At 35.9% G+C, this 15,120-nt stretch overlaps 1 protein-coding gene across 6 annotated transcripts in view; it reads left to right on the plus strand.

The window, feature by feature from the left end:
* Nucleotides 1-15,120, plus strand: part of SEMA6A (semaphorin 6A) — a 227,075-nt gene that overhangs the window by 135,380 nt on the left and 76,575 nt on the right. For 3 of the 6 annotated variants that reach the window (XM_056537400.1, XM_056537396.1, XM_056537397.1), the window contains exons 16-19: nt 3,226-3,284; nt 3,599-3,619; nt 3,735-3,782; nt 10,377-10,517. In XM_056537400.1, coding sequence (XP_056393375.1) covers nt 3,226-3,284; nt 3,599-3,619; nt 3,735-3,782; nt 10,377-10,517 — 269 coding nt within the window. The remainder of the gene's footprint in view (nt 1-3,225; nt 3,285-3,598; nt 3,620-3,734; nt 3,783-10,376; nt 10,518-15,120) is intronic. The other 3 variants (XM_056537401.1, XM_056537399.1, XM_056537398.1) reach the window with 2 other exon arrangements.

The raw sequence follows: 15,120 nt of genomic DNA on the forward strand, positions 1-15,120 counted from the left end.
GTGTGCATTTACTATATTGTTCTGTTTTATGCATAGTTGTGGTACTTGGGGATGATTTAACAGTAGTGCCATCATACATACGAAAACCACATACTTATCTACGTATATGAATCTCATTATACCCTTTGCTTTGAGATATGGCTTTTGAGATACTGGTTGTCGTTGTATTATTCCATTAGTGCTACTTATACAGTTTTGACTGTTCTGGGTATTATCATATACACTGGGTATAAGAGATACCATTTAGGCAGTTTAGCCCTATGTTTTAAAATTTTTTAAACATCATTTTAATTATGTTTATCGGTTTTGTATGGTCACGTAGATAAGACATGATTTTGCATTTATTGGTCTGTTTGTTCCCTGATGAACCCACGATTGATTGGACGGGGGAAACGCATTGGAACGTGTGACCAAAATATCTGACCATAATAAACAGAGCACACAACTAGACCACAGAAGAAAAGATCATATATCAAAAAAGCGCACACCCACTGTTCAAATACAGTAAAAGACGGTTGTATTGTTTAGTAACACATGATTTAAAGCAGACAAAAACATTTAAAACCATTTAAAAGACCCAAAGGCCACTACACAACAGGGGGGACCTCCTAACAAAGAGGGGGAAACCACTCCCGGGACACCTGCACAGTCAATAGTAATCAATGCAATCTCATAGCCCTAATCAAGATTACAGTGGATATAAAGTGCAAAGCCATAGATAAATCCTAACTCAGCTCACAAATACCAATGATGTTAAGCCTATGAAAACAACAATAATCATACATACAACCTTATTCAGACTGAGAGAGGAGGGCTAGGGACTACAGATGGAGGATAAACATGCAGGTGCCCCCCTGAACCCCATGCATTCGGTTGCCCGTCTGCAACTTCCTCAGTGGTGTTGTGACTGTGGGACTAAGTGACACTATCTATAAGCTCTCTGTGTATCTCCACCCTTTTTGTTTGTTTTCTCCCTTACTTTATATCAGGAGAGGGAACATCTTCATGGTAGAGGCCACCCTGTTAAGGAGGTGGGTCCCTCAAAAGGCAAGGACAGCTGGGAAGGAAGGTTTAGAACTAGAGTGCACTTCCCCCCATTTTACTGCTTCCATACATTTCTTAATTTTTGAAGCAACAACATCTCAGGGGTATTATCAGCTCTACAGTTACATCTCTATCAGCGTTTCCCCTCCCACCAAACAACCACTACTACTACATAACTGTGGTTATGGTAGTGTGCACATAGTTTTTTGGAGGTGATTTTTGTAATGTTTGCATTATTATTTTACCTTACATAATAAAGTTTAAGTTTTAGCCTGTTACTTATAGGAATTGAGGTTTTGTTATTTGGTGTTTTTGTTTCTATACAACCTCATTTGTATATTTAGTGCAGAGAATGCACAATATTGAATACTGATCCCGGTCGGTGAAGGAGTATAATCCAGCAATGATATTTATAGCAGTCTGTAATCTTTAATTACCAGACCTGTGATGAATTGGGTTCAAGCCAACAATAAGACCTAGTAAAATTTTAGTTTAAAAAGGATATAAAACCAAGCCATAGCTCTATAAAACCAAACTGTGAACTATAGTTAACGTAAAGGAAAAGTGTGTAACAAAGTTACCATCAAAAGTTGTTTAGATGGCAGCTAAATTACCTCATCCCTCTTATAATACGCATGGACCACATTTACGGGATGAACACATTTCAGTTTTCTGTGCTGAACTAATAGTTACTTTCTTTTTTTTCTTTTTTTTCTATATATATTTTATTGAAATTTTCCTTTAAGTACATTACAAATAATACAATCCAACATTCCAACCTACCCATTAGGTGTAGGTTGGAATGTTGGATTGTATTATTTGTAATGTACGGTACTTAAAAGGGTAATTTCAATTAAAAATAAATAAATAATAAAAAAAAAAAAAATATATATATATATATATATATATATATATGTGTGTGTGTGTATATATATATATATATATATATATATATATATATGTGTATATATATATATATATATATATATAAAAGAAAGCAACTATTAGTTGCTTTCTAACTGACCACATACACTGTCCATGTAGAAAGGGTCAAAGTTGTAGTAGTTGTAGTGTATACTCCGCAGAAAGTACTTTTCTTTTTGAATTTCCTTTCTTTCTGACCACAGTGTTCTCTGCTGACACCTCTGTCCATTTTAGGAACTGTCCAGAGTAGGAGCAAATTCCCATAGCAAACCTATCCTGCTCTGGACAGTTCCTGACATGGACAGAGGTGTCAGCGAGAGCACTGTGGTAAGACAGAAAGGAAATTCAAAAAGAAAAGAACTTCATGTGGAGAATACAGCAGCTGATAAGTACTGGAAGGATTAAGATTTTTAAATAGAAGTAATTTACGAATCTGTTTAACTTTCTGGCATCAGTTGATTAAAAAAAAAAAAATGTTTTCCAGTGGAGTACCCCTTTAAGCCCCTGGGTCGTAGACCACTCCTCTCTGTCACACACACCTGGCAACAATTGAGGGGGCGTGTCATGATGTCATGTCTTCCGCCGAGGGAACCCAGCTTTCTATACATACTGTTTGGAATGCTGGGTGCTGCACAGAGACTGGGGGGGGTCCCATCGCCAGGACCCCCAGGATCAGACATTTTATCTTCTATCCTTTGGATAGGGGATAAGAATGATGTCTGGGAATGGCGTAACCATTTAAAATAGTATTGTAGGTAGTTAAGTATAAAATTATGGCCAACATGATTTTCCCATTAAAATAGACATTTGAGATGTGTTCCAAACAAGAACTTGATTTGCATGGTGTGTAGAGACCGTGGACTATACATCTACTCACTACTGGGCTGCATGCTTGTAGAATTGTCATGTTAACCAACTTTAATGGCTTTGTTTACTTTTGAGACTCAAAAATGACAGAACAGGCAAAAATATGCTTCTCTTGCAGGACATCAAACTTAGGTTATTTTGTACTTGACAAATAGAACAGATGCCACATAAATAATAGCCTGGAGTGTGTCTTACATTTATTTTCAATGGAATACAGTCAAGGTCACCGTGTCTCAATGCATCTTGATACTTTTGCTTTTTTTTCAACTTGTGTTTTTTTTATCCAAACTGTGCGCATGAAGCTTTGATGTTTTAACACCAGCTGTATGTAGCCTATGTGCGGGGGTTCCTAATCTTGTATTTCTTTTATTTTTTTCCCCTTCTTTACAGAGTGTCATTTGAGCAAGACGTAGAGCATGGCAATACAGACGGCCTAGGCGACTGCCAAAGTAAGCAAAGAATCAACCCTGTGTTTACTTTGGGTGAAATAAGCCTTCTAAATTCCCAGAGTCAACATTACCTGCAACAATAATAGCAAAGACACTTTGCATTAACAAGCTGAAAGAATTCTAGCATTGTGACTCCAACATGAAAAGGAACCTCTATGTTTGCAGAAGGGGAAATGGAGAGGGTATTTATAGTGTTGAGCCGATGCGGTAAAAGTCACAGTAATAGGTGGACTATAAGGAAGGTGTTAGATTTCATAGACTATACATTGTATAGAAGTAGCAGAAGTAACATTTTCTTTCTTTTTCTTTTTCAGATTCTTTTGTGGCATTAAATGGTAAGAAAAAAATGGATATTTAAATAATGCTTTTAATTAGTTTTTATTATTTAAAAAAAAAAAATTCTTGCAGCTGAACCAGTCACAAATTTCACCCTCCACTATTTTTCCATAGAATTTTCAACTGCTCCTCCAGATCAGGAAATATATTACACAGTGTATGGTCAGTTTATACATGTTTTGTAAACCATTCTTAAAGCAGCTTTAGTCATAGCAGTATTATTCCTTTTAGAACTTTTGTACATTCCTATCTGTGGTTTGGAGTTGACCAAAATTGCTTTTTTAGAAGACGAAACCTCCTTAGAAATACAGTTCTTGCAGTTGTATTATGGTTATTATTTATAGAAGATGAAAATATGTCCCCATATTTTTTTTTAGAAGAAACAAATAAAAATAATGGAAAATTCTAAACTCCTGACTAAATGTTCAATTGACCAGAAAATAGATATTCTAAATTATCAATATACCATAGACCAGATTGAGAGTATTCCTCCTTCAAAGATCTTTAAGGCTGAAATTTCATTAGCACCTCCTAAGCTATTACTGTCGTGTAGCAAGTGTATTAATATTTACTTATCTCCCAGTAGAAGACTCATATTTCACTGATAAGGGGATATAAGATATGAAACTTGAAACATTGCAGGCAAGGGAAAAATATTTATTTTAAGTGAAAGCAGGAACAGTTGTGGAAGTCTGATATCAATTGCCATATACAAGGCTAATAAATTGATTTTATATTAATAATATATTCCATTCCTTTAATCTGATAATGCCTTGCTAATGACCTTCCAAATTTCTTCCCTGACAGTATTTTCATACAAATTAACAATAAAAATGATATTTCTTCCCACTGTGCATGTAGGTGGTTAAATGGCATATCTAAATTTATACGGAACTTTCAGTACTTCTCAGACAGTTCCCTATTGTTTCTGATGGGTTTATTTTGGCATGTAAAGACATATTCACTTAAAGTCTCTAATTAAATACAATGTGGTTTGAGTTACTAGCTTGTATTTCTTAAAGGCAGAACAAACATTAGCCTAGGTCTTGTTTTCCCTTTTCCCACCAGTGTACATTTACTAGTCTATTAGTAATAAGGGATCATACTTAATTCCGTTCTTCTAAGACTTTATATTGAATAAGAGGCAATTTTGGTGAATTGGACCATTATTATTTAAACTAAACATTCCATTTTCCCTTTAGTGCTACCCATCCTTTCAATCTCTCCATCTAACATACATGATTTCTGTAGTTGCTAATAAATAACGCGTAGAACATTTATTCTTATTAAATTCTTATTCTTAGTCTACGAGTACATATAGAATAGTTGATGTTCCTCAAGTTAATATTGATCCACCAGTTTTGTTCCAGTCATTGATGTTTTGGAAACATACAAGCTTACATGTCACTGCCTATAAGATGCATAGTATTACAAAGGGTTGTCTTGGTAAAACATTGATGTCATATACCTAGGAGAAAGCCAAGCAAATCCGATAGGAGACAAAGTGGCATGGGGCTGTCGCTCTCCTACTGATCAGACATTGATGGTGTATCCTAGCAATATTGCATTAATGACTTTCCAAAGACACCTTTATTATAATAATGTTTTTCTATAATACTGTACATTGGGTTGGTGGGCACTGAAGATGATCATTTTAAGTGATGGAATTTCTACATTCGAAATCTTAGAAATACGACAAAGCTGGTGTAAACCAATTCAATAATTGTTTTAAATTACATACTACATTTCCATTTTATGTTAAGGACTTTCTGTAACTATTCAGTTGTATTAAAGAGCAAAATAATAATTATTGTGTAGGCTCTAAGTCTTAAACACAACTGTTGATCTAAGATACGTCTTTCAAGCTCTTGTTGATAAACACTTTCCAACAAGCCTTGAAAGCTACCATTATAAGAATTTGACAGTGCTTACTGGTTTGTGTAGTTAACAGCTGGAGAGATGTCAAGTAAATATACAGTGCATACATTATTTTCTTTTCAATTTAAAACACATTGTAAAGGACTCTTAGATCAGGCACACAATTATTGCTATACTTTCATGTACAGCACGCCTCTAGTCAACAATCCTATAAAAAGTCTACAGGAGAGAATATCCATCTATGCCCTATACTTGCAATTTAATCCTTTTGTTATCCATATTTTCAGCTTATCACACAGTCCAGATTTTGTTTTAGCTTACATGTGGTAGAACAGAATGAACACAACCAGACACATACAAGTTGTGCTTAGCAATATCATTACAAGGATGTTCATGCATGTTTATACATCCTTTAAATTATAATAATATATGTTATAAGACTACAGATGAGAAAACCTCAAGATTTGTTTTAGGTGGATTTGCCTCAAATGGGCCATCAAAATTGTTTTAGATTCAACACCAATTAAGATTCAGCCTTACATTCCCTGGACCATCTCCAATTACTTCCATGGGCTATGTGATAAACACTAACAGGCACCATGGAAACTATGTACTGAACCAGAGGCATATCCTGCATAGCATCACCCCTTACCTCCTTGTAAGAACTGTAGTGCTTACTGTAGATGAGCAGGGTCTGTTGTCAAAATGACAGGACCATTTAGTGGGCAGTAGATTTAGGCAGAGGGAAACCCTGCAGTGCTCTAGTGATTACTACATGGCCACATGTCACTAGAAGCTGAATAAGAAAACACTGGTCCTGTCTGTCCACAGACAGAAGTGGGAACCAGGTAAGTATTTTTACAACACAGGACTGAACAGTCAGATATGCCTGTCTGCACACCAAAATCCAAAACCATATCACAAAAAAAAAAATCTGAATTAAACTAAAATAAAATTCTATAGAACGCTTATGTACTCAATTCCTACTAACACACATGCATACAAAACTAGTTAAATAGGAAATTACCTATATCACATTACTTTCTTAATGGCTTTGTTGTTGCATTTTATGTACATTGTACTGTATTCCAAAAAAAACATTGCTCTCATTTCCCTATAGCACCAGTCTTATTACTCATTGTGAGGAGGTTCACTACATCTCCCTTACAGTTATCAGTATTGATAATTCTTCCTTATAGCTATCAACCAAAAATGGAGAAGAGATGTGTTCCTAAATAAGGGTCCACAGGGGGTAGGTAGATCTTTTAGTTATAGGTACCCTTTAAGTAATTCCATCTAAGATTATTTCATTATATCTTCTCCTCAACTAATCATTCTAGACAGGTGTAGTTAGATGCAATTCGGATGATCAATCTAATCATGATAAAGATTATGATTTCATGTAATTATCATAATAGCCTAATCTTTCATTTATGGCATTGATTTATTATGGGGCTGATATCAACCATTAGCTCAAGGAAATTATAACTGAGAAAGTATTACTTCTATTAAATTAATCTCTTACTGTAAGAAAGAAACCCCTTGTTAGTGCAACAATAGAAAGGTAAATAATTCCCTTTGAACAATTCTTCCTTACTTTATCACATTTAGTGATGTTTTATAAGCAAATTACAGAATTAAAAATAAATCATTAATAATAAACAACTGATTATATCAAGGGATTATTGTGGTTTCTATACAATTTACAACAAAAGTAGAACATGGAGAAGATGGTGCTACTTTTCTTGTGTTGTCCTTAAATGACCAAACACATAGTCAGTATTATACTGAGCACCATTGTTTTTCTTCTCCGATTCAAGCGGTACTGTTTACTCTGTGTTCAGTTTCGTGACAAGCGCTCTTTGTTGTTAAAAAAGAAGGGTGTCCCTTTGTTACCTGCAAAGACTATACTACAAGTGGGTCAGACAGTGTAGTGTTTGTCTTAGACATGTATTGTTTAATTGTAGCAAGATTTCCATTTTATTGACTCTACATGGAACATTACTGACAGATGTTTGAAAGCACAATAGTCAAAGCAAACACCAGTAGCATTGTTTGCTCAATATATTGATTTATTCATTTATTTTAAACTGTTTTGCCAAGGAAGATGCACATGGCATGCTGCATTTTCTTCAGTTCAAATACTATAATGAAGATAAAGCAAATAATAATTATATGTATGGCTTAAGGGAAACCAAGTAGAAAGCTTGTCATTTCTAAGTGATGATTTCTAAGGACTTGAATGAAAATTGTTAAACCATTGAAATATTGTAAGCATAGAATAATATTTCCTAGTAAATAGATTATTTAACAACCCAAGCAATACTGCATTAAAATACAACCCATGCACTACTGCCTAAAGACACAAATAGGGCAATACGTACCTAAAGATACAACTAGGGCAATACTACTAAATCTAATGTATTTAGCCAGCTTGAGTAAGTACCCTTTCTTGAAATACATTACCTCAAAATCACACTCTGTGCTACATATTAGAAGAGCAACATGAGAACATCATAAGTATCCTCTGGAGATATGGTCTGTGGTATTTATCCCATATGGTAGATGTATAGCAGTCTAAAAACCTAGGCTCTATAAGATGTTGAAGACTCTTTGATCCAGAAATTGATGATCCATGGTTACAGACTCCACTTATCTTCTGGCAGGCAACTATGACAGAAAATATTTTTTGTCTGGAATTCTTCAAATAATTGAACACATCCAAAATAAAAAAGGATCTGTAGAAAAACTAGTCATACAAAACAATATGATATACCTTTCATCCTTTAAATCTTGCCCTTTACTAACCACAATGAACCCACACTGCTGCAAATTCTATATTCACTGACACCTGAAGTGGTTTATTTTCGAAACAAATACTCTTTTTCCATACATAATCCTCTACCCAAAGCTAAGTGCTCTTAACAATCCATAAAATTCACAAATGGCCCTTTTGTTAAGCATGAATATGCTATTTCTTTACATCGCTTATGTTAGGGTAATTGTAAAATGTACTAGAAATGCTACAAACTTGATATTCAAATTACAAAAGCTTTACTGAATTGCTGTGCAATGTACAAATGTTGACATTGAACAAGAATATTTCACAGGCTGTACTAAAACCATAAAACATATGAAGTATTTACAGCTCCAAACCCTTTTCGTCCATTTCCTAAGATCCAATTAACATGATACATCGATGATTTAAATCACGAAATATGGCCAGACTGCTGCTGTCACTTTTTGTTTAATAGATGCAAAAACACATTATTCATCCCATACAGCAACAATCCTTATGAGAAATCTTAATAATAATAATGTTTAACACAAAACAACAGAGTTGCTGTGAAACCACTATACAGTATAATTCAGGGAGCGAAAACTGGAAATATGGCCTCAGCAAAAAGACTGATAATTTCGGTAAAATAAAATACATTTTTGCAAAGTTTTGAATAAATAATAAATTGGGCTAATTCTTTGTTACATCTAAAAGCTAGATGTCAATAATATGGCATCTAGCAGACTGTTATTACAGTTTCCTAGAGTCTTGAATGATACAGAAGGCTAGTAATCTCCAAGCTATGGACCTCCTCATGTTGCAAAATTACAATTCCCAGCCATTGGCTGTCCTGACATGCTGGAACTGGAAGTTTTGCAGTTTGAAGACCACTGCAATGGCCAAACCTTACTCTTATAATACTATGTAAATAGGTGAATATGTTATTTATGACTCACTAGCTGAGTAGCTAGTGTTGCCTGGTCTTCCTACCTAAAATCTGTGGGAGAGAAAAAGCAACAATGATGCTTTTATCCTCATATCATGTCCCGACCTTATTCCCTGACCTCATATCCTATCCTTATATGCCACCTTAATATCCCATCCTCATATGCTAACCTCATACCCCGTCCTCTTGAAGTCCCATGCAAGTCTATGGACATCTATGGACATCCGGTACATCACATGATTGCCTTACATTGGGGCTAGAGATGAGCGAACTTACAGTAAATTCGATTTGTCACAAACTTCTCGGCTCGGCAATTGATGACTTTGCCTGCATAAATTAGTTCAACTTTCAGGTGCTCCGGTGGGCTGGAAAAGGTGGATACAGTCCTAGGAGACTCTTTCCTAGGAATGTATCCACCTTTTCCAGCCCACCGGAGCACCTGAAGGCTGAACTCATTTACGCAGGATAAGTTATCAACTGCCGAGCCGAGAAGTTCGTGACGAATTGAATTTACTGTAAGTTTGCTCATCTCTAATTGGGGCTTCAGAGATTGCCTGTGACTTCTGGGCAGTCAGCAGGATGTTTAAAAGTCATAAATATGTTATATATATATATATATATAGAGAGAGAGAGAGAGAGAGAGAGAGAGAGAGAGAGAGAGAGAGAGAGAGAGAGAGAAAGATATATATATATATATATATATATATATATATATATATATACACACACACACACACACTGCTGTAGATATAATTCCTGGAAAAGTTGGTAGATGCTTTCCTAGTCAGAGTTGTCATCGAGCTTTCCCAGAACAAGATATATTTAAAAGTAAATGAACAGAAAGTTGATCAACGTGAAATGTTCAACAAGTAAACTCAATGACATGGTGAATGTCACTGTGACACTATCTCTTCTTTATTAAGGTTCATAAAGTTTATGCCATGTACAATATATAGATAATAAAAGCTACTGTTTTGTGTAAGACTATTAACCTTTTGTGATGATGGGTTTATCAATCCCTTTATAAAACAACAACAGAATAATGAAAATATGTTTGTTTCATGTAGGCATTGTTCTAAAGCATCAGTCATACACTTATGTGAAAATCTATTGCTAACAATGTCTGATAAAATTGAACGCTCAAATTCCTTAGATCCCAGTACAACCTCCCACTCAAGAGGGCACGAGAGTTACGATAGGGGTACTGTAATGGACTGGAAGGACACCTATGACTCCTCTGAAAACACAGACCCCCATGTGGCTGACTCTTTCCATAATCACCCGGACAAAAAGGGTAAGGCCTTGGAAAATAAAAACCTTTTTTTGTATAATGAGAAGTCAATCGGGGAGGGAGGTGATTTACATGGTGTGGATGCTTTCAGCTGGATTAGTCAATATGATGGACAAATCAGGTGTTCCTCAAATTAGTTGACATGCATATGAATATATGTTAATAATTGTTTTGTAATTAAATGTTTCTTAAAATTTTTTATTTTTTGTACTTTTTTGTGAATATACGTTATGTAGAGTTTACCAGGGTATGTTTTATAAAATTGAATATCACCAGAAAGTAACCAATAGTAGGTGTCCAAAAAAAGTCCCAAGAACTGTTTCTACTCCCATTGTTTTATATTTACCTCTTCCACTACACAGCCATATCAGACTGGAAATCTGGAAGCAATTTGCCTGCGATGTTAACAATATTAAACCTAAATAGTTTTGTGACCATACACTAATTTAATACACCCTCTTTTCTATAATCTATCAAAGGAGATAGTTTAAGGAGATAATGGCTACCATTTCTTTGCCGTTTGTGAGCATTTGTTTTGAAGCCATCTGCATGTCTGACCTATTGTCTACGCACATTACCTTATAATGGGCACTTGGTAGGATAAAAGGGAGGTGTTCTTTATTATGGTAAGGAAATGACTGCAATATGAAAACTGTTGACATGTAACCTCAAAGAAACAACCCCTAACTGGTGGTGTGCTCAGTCATTGACTACACAGCAGAACCTAATGGTTAATGTAGTTTCTTTACTGATTAAAGTAATGCCCTTAGATTATTAACCCATGAAGGAAAGCGGAATGCCTTATGCATTGAGTAATTCAGTCGTCTTCTGTGAAAGGATAGAACATTTGGAACAGATCCTCTTTATGATTTCTGACCTATTCATGAAGAAATGGCACAGTGAAGCGGCCCATTATCGCATCCGCATCATCCAAAGAACTAATTTTAACATTATCTTGATGCTTCTCTCCTGTCATTACAGCAAATAATAGATATCACATTGTGCTCCACTGCTTCTCATGGGTGTTAAAGAAATACATGATTAATGAACGAGGTGCTGAACCAGAAAACTTGTACTGCAAATAGAAAAGCAACCCAGGGACATGCTAAGAATCTGTTGGTTTTCTTGTCATTGTTTTCTGTCTGGATAAAAGCTTATGTAGAGAAGAGTCAATGAGCCAATTCCTTTGCGCATGTATCTGTAATCTATGTGCTAATATTACATAATGATTCAATTCTTCATTTTGGGTATTTAATCTCTATTGGGAGTTGTGCTTCCATCCATGGTATTGTGTATATCATATTGACTAAGCTGAAAGCATCCCACACGTCAACATGTAAAGAACAAGAGAACTTACACAATGGTGGCAGAGGTTACGCATGGGTGTTTTATCATTATCACATTTGTGTGCTTAATACTCCTTGTCTGTCTGTGCACTGATCCCCGAGTGATATTAAACAGCATCAACCTTAAACAGGAAGACAATGAGTAGCCGCTCTCTACACAAAATCCAGTTAAATGCTTGATGTTTTGTTTTTAATTTTTTTTGTTGTATTTTCACTTTTTTGCTGATGATTTTGATTTTGTCAACTACAGTTTTTGTTTGTACTTCTTTTTGTTTTGCAAAGTGCTATGTGGTGTTATTAAGTGTAATTCCTTTGGGAGGTGTTTTCTTTCATTTATTTTTTTTCACGCTGACAGTGAATTTCTTCTATGTACTAATTCTTAATTCACTTGCTGCTTGGTTTGCAACGACACTAGTGGTTTGATGATGTCACATCCATATGTTCAACATATGTGCAAGCTCAGGTACCTGGAGGATTAGGATGTGCTAGGTGGCCCTTGAAATTGCTTGACTCATTGGGATGTGACATTTGTACACCACTGCTTAATTAGCTAAATATACTCTGGAGTTGCCCATACAGAATGCATTTCCATGCATGTAAAATGAAAGGGAAAAATAATTCTCTCTATCTATAAGTATATAATGTACATATGTGCAGCTTACTTGCTGCTTGACAGCTTGCCTTCCTGCTTTTAGCAGGTTAAGTAAATGTGCTGTTCTTTTCTTCTCTTCAAAACAAACAGGAGCCATTGTGATTGTTACAACTCCAGTGTATGTTTTATTTCTGTGCAGTGTTTTTTTATTTTCCATAGACTTTTGTGTGTTTCTCACATATGCAAGTTTAACTAAAATCACTTTCTACACTAACCCTTCTCCCTCCTCCTGCTACCATTGTACTTGGCCTCCCTCCTTGGTTCCTTCCCTTAAAGTGACATTAACATCTAAAATTATCTCTATGCATTCCTAGCAACTATTTGTTAAAGTTACTTCTTGGTGCTAAAAGTCTGTTGCATAAAACTTTCTCTCCCGATGGATGATATGAGGGAAAATAGCTGTGAGACTGTGTGAACCTCTCCTTCACCAGCTGGACCAGTACTTAAAGAGCTGCAGCTACACTTTAGGCAAACGTTGGCCAACCCCACCAACCAGCTAACTGTCTAATGCATATGGGGCCCCCCTGACTCTCCCCTGACAGATGATGTTAGGAGAGAGAAGGATGTAGCATGTTGAATTTCGACCCATTTGTTCTTGAAGAAATAATCTGTTACTAGAGCGTTAGACAGTGTCTTTCCGCTTCTTTCTCCATTGAAAACACAAGTGTTCAACCATCCTGAACTGGTGCCAGAAAGCTAAACAGATTTGTAAATTACCTCTGTTAAAAAATCTTTGCCCTTCAAGTACTTTTTAGCAGCTGTACGCTACAGAGGAAATTCTTTTCCTTTTTAATTTATTTTTTTGTCTTGTCCACAGTGCTCTCTGCTGACACCTCTGTCCGTGTCAAGAATTGTCCAGAGCAGCATAGGTTTACTATGGAGATTTTCTCCTGCTCTGGACAGTTCCTGATATGGGCATCAGGTATCAGCAGAGAGCACTGTGGACAAGACAAAAAAAATATTCAAAAAGAAAAGAATATCCACATGGTGCTGCTGGAAGGGTAAAGATTTTTTAATAGAAGTAATTTATAAATCTGTTTAACTTTCTGGCACCAGTTGATTTAACCCCTTAAGGATGAAGGCTTTTTCAGTTTTTGCATTTTCGTTTTTTTCTCATCACCTTCTAAAAATCATAACACTTTCAATTTTGCACCTACAGACCCGTAAGAGGGCTTATTTTTTGCGCCACAAATTGTACTTTATAATGACATCAATCATTTCACGTCAACATTTACGGCAAAACCAGAAAATAAATATTTGTGGGGCAAAATTGAACAAAACAAAAAAACGCCACTTTGTAAATTTTGGGGGCTTCCAATTCTATGCAGTACACTTTTCGTTAAAAATGACCCCATATATTTTTTCTGTAGCTCCATACAGTTACAAGGATACCTAATTTATATAGGTTTTATTTTATTTTACTACTTAAAAAAAAAACTACATGCACCAAAATTAGTATGTGTATTCAGGGATATATGAGGGTTCATTTTTAGCGATACCAAGTTATTATCGGTACCATTTTCGTTTTGATGGGTCTTTTTGATTGCCTTTTATACAGTAAAATTTTTTTAGGGTATACAAAGTGACTAAAAATACGCAATTTTGGACTTTTGGAATTTTGGAATTTTTTTTACATGTACGCCATTAACTGTGCAGTTTAATTAACATTATATTTTCATAGTTTGGACATTTACACATGTGGCGATTCCACATAGGTCTATTTTTATGGGTAAAGGGGGGGGGGGTGATTCAAACTATTTTTTTTTGCAATGTTATAGCCCCCATAGGGGACTATAACATGCGATATCTTGATTGGACACACTGATCAATACAAAGCCATAGCATTGCATTGATCAGTGTTTTAATGGTGCTCTAATGTTCCAGCCTGGATCTCAGGCACGGAGCAGCAAAATGACGATCGGACGGCGCGAGACGAGGTAAGCACCCTCCCGCTGTCCTCTCAGCTGTTCAGGATGCTTAGATTTCACTGCGGCAGTCCAGAACAGCCCACTGAGCTAACCTTCAACGCTTTTCTCCTGTTTTAGATGCCGCGGTCAACTTTGATCGTGGCATCTAAAGGGTTAATACCGGACATCAGCCTGATCGGCGATGTCCCGTATTAGCCGTGGGTCCTGGCTCCTGATAGCAACCGGGACCTGCCGGTTTGAAGCATGTTCAGGAGTTTAACCTTGTGGTCGTTAAGGGCTTAAACATTTTTTTTCCCACCGGAGTACCCCTTTAAGAGACAGCTATTGAACATTTATAACCTCAATCTGTTTCTTGTAACTCTATTGTTTCATTAAAATTAACAACTGGATAATGTTTGGGATGTACAGTAAGGGCTGAAAACCATCAATTCTTAATAGAAAAGATTTCTCTAATATAGAGGTTCCCAGCCCAGTCCGCACACAGTCCAGTATTAAAATTTTCGCTGTTCTATTACAATAGAGGAAATTAAAAAACTCAGAAAGCTGGTGGTTCTTAATGACGGAGTTGGAGACCACTGCAGTAGAAAGTGAAGAACTAAATGTCAAGTGTTTCCCAACCAGATCGCCTCTAGCTGTGGCAATACTACAACTCACAGTCTGTTCTGTCTCTATGACATGCC

This window comes from Hyla sarda, chromosome 1 (genome assembly GCF_029499605.1).
Source record: "Hyla sarda isolate aHylSar1 chromosome 1, aHylSar1.hap1, whole genome shotgun sequence".
Lineage (NCBI taxonomy): Eukaryota > Metazoa > Chordata > Amphibia > Anura > Hylidae > Hyla > Hyla sarda.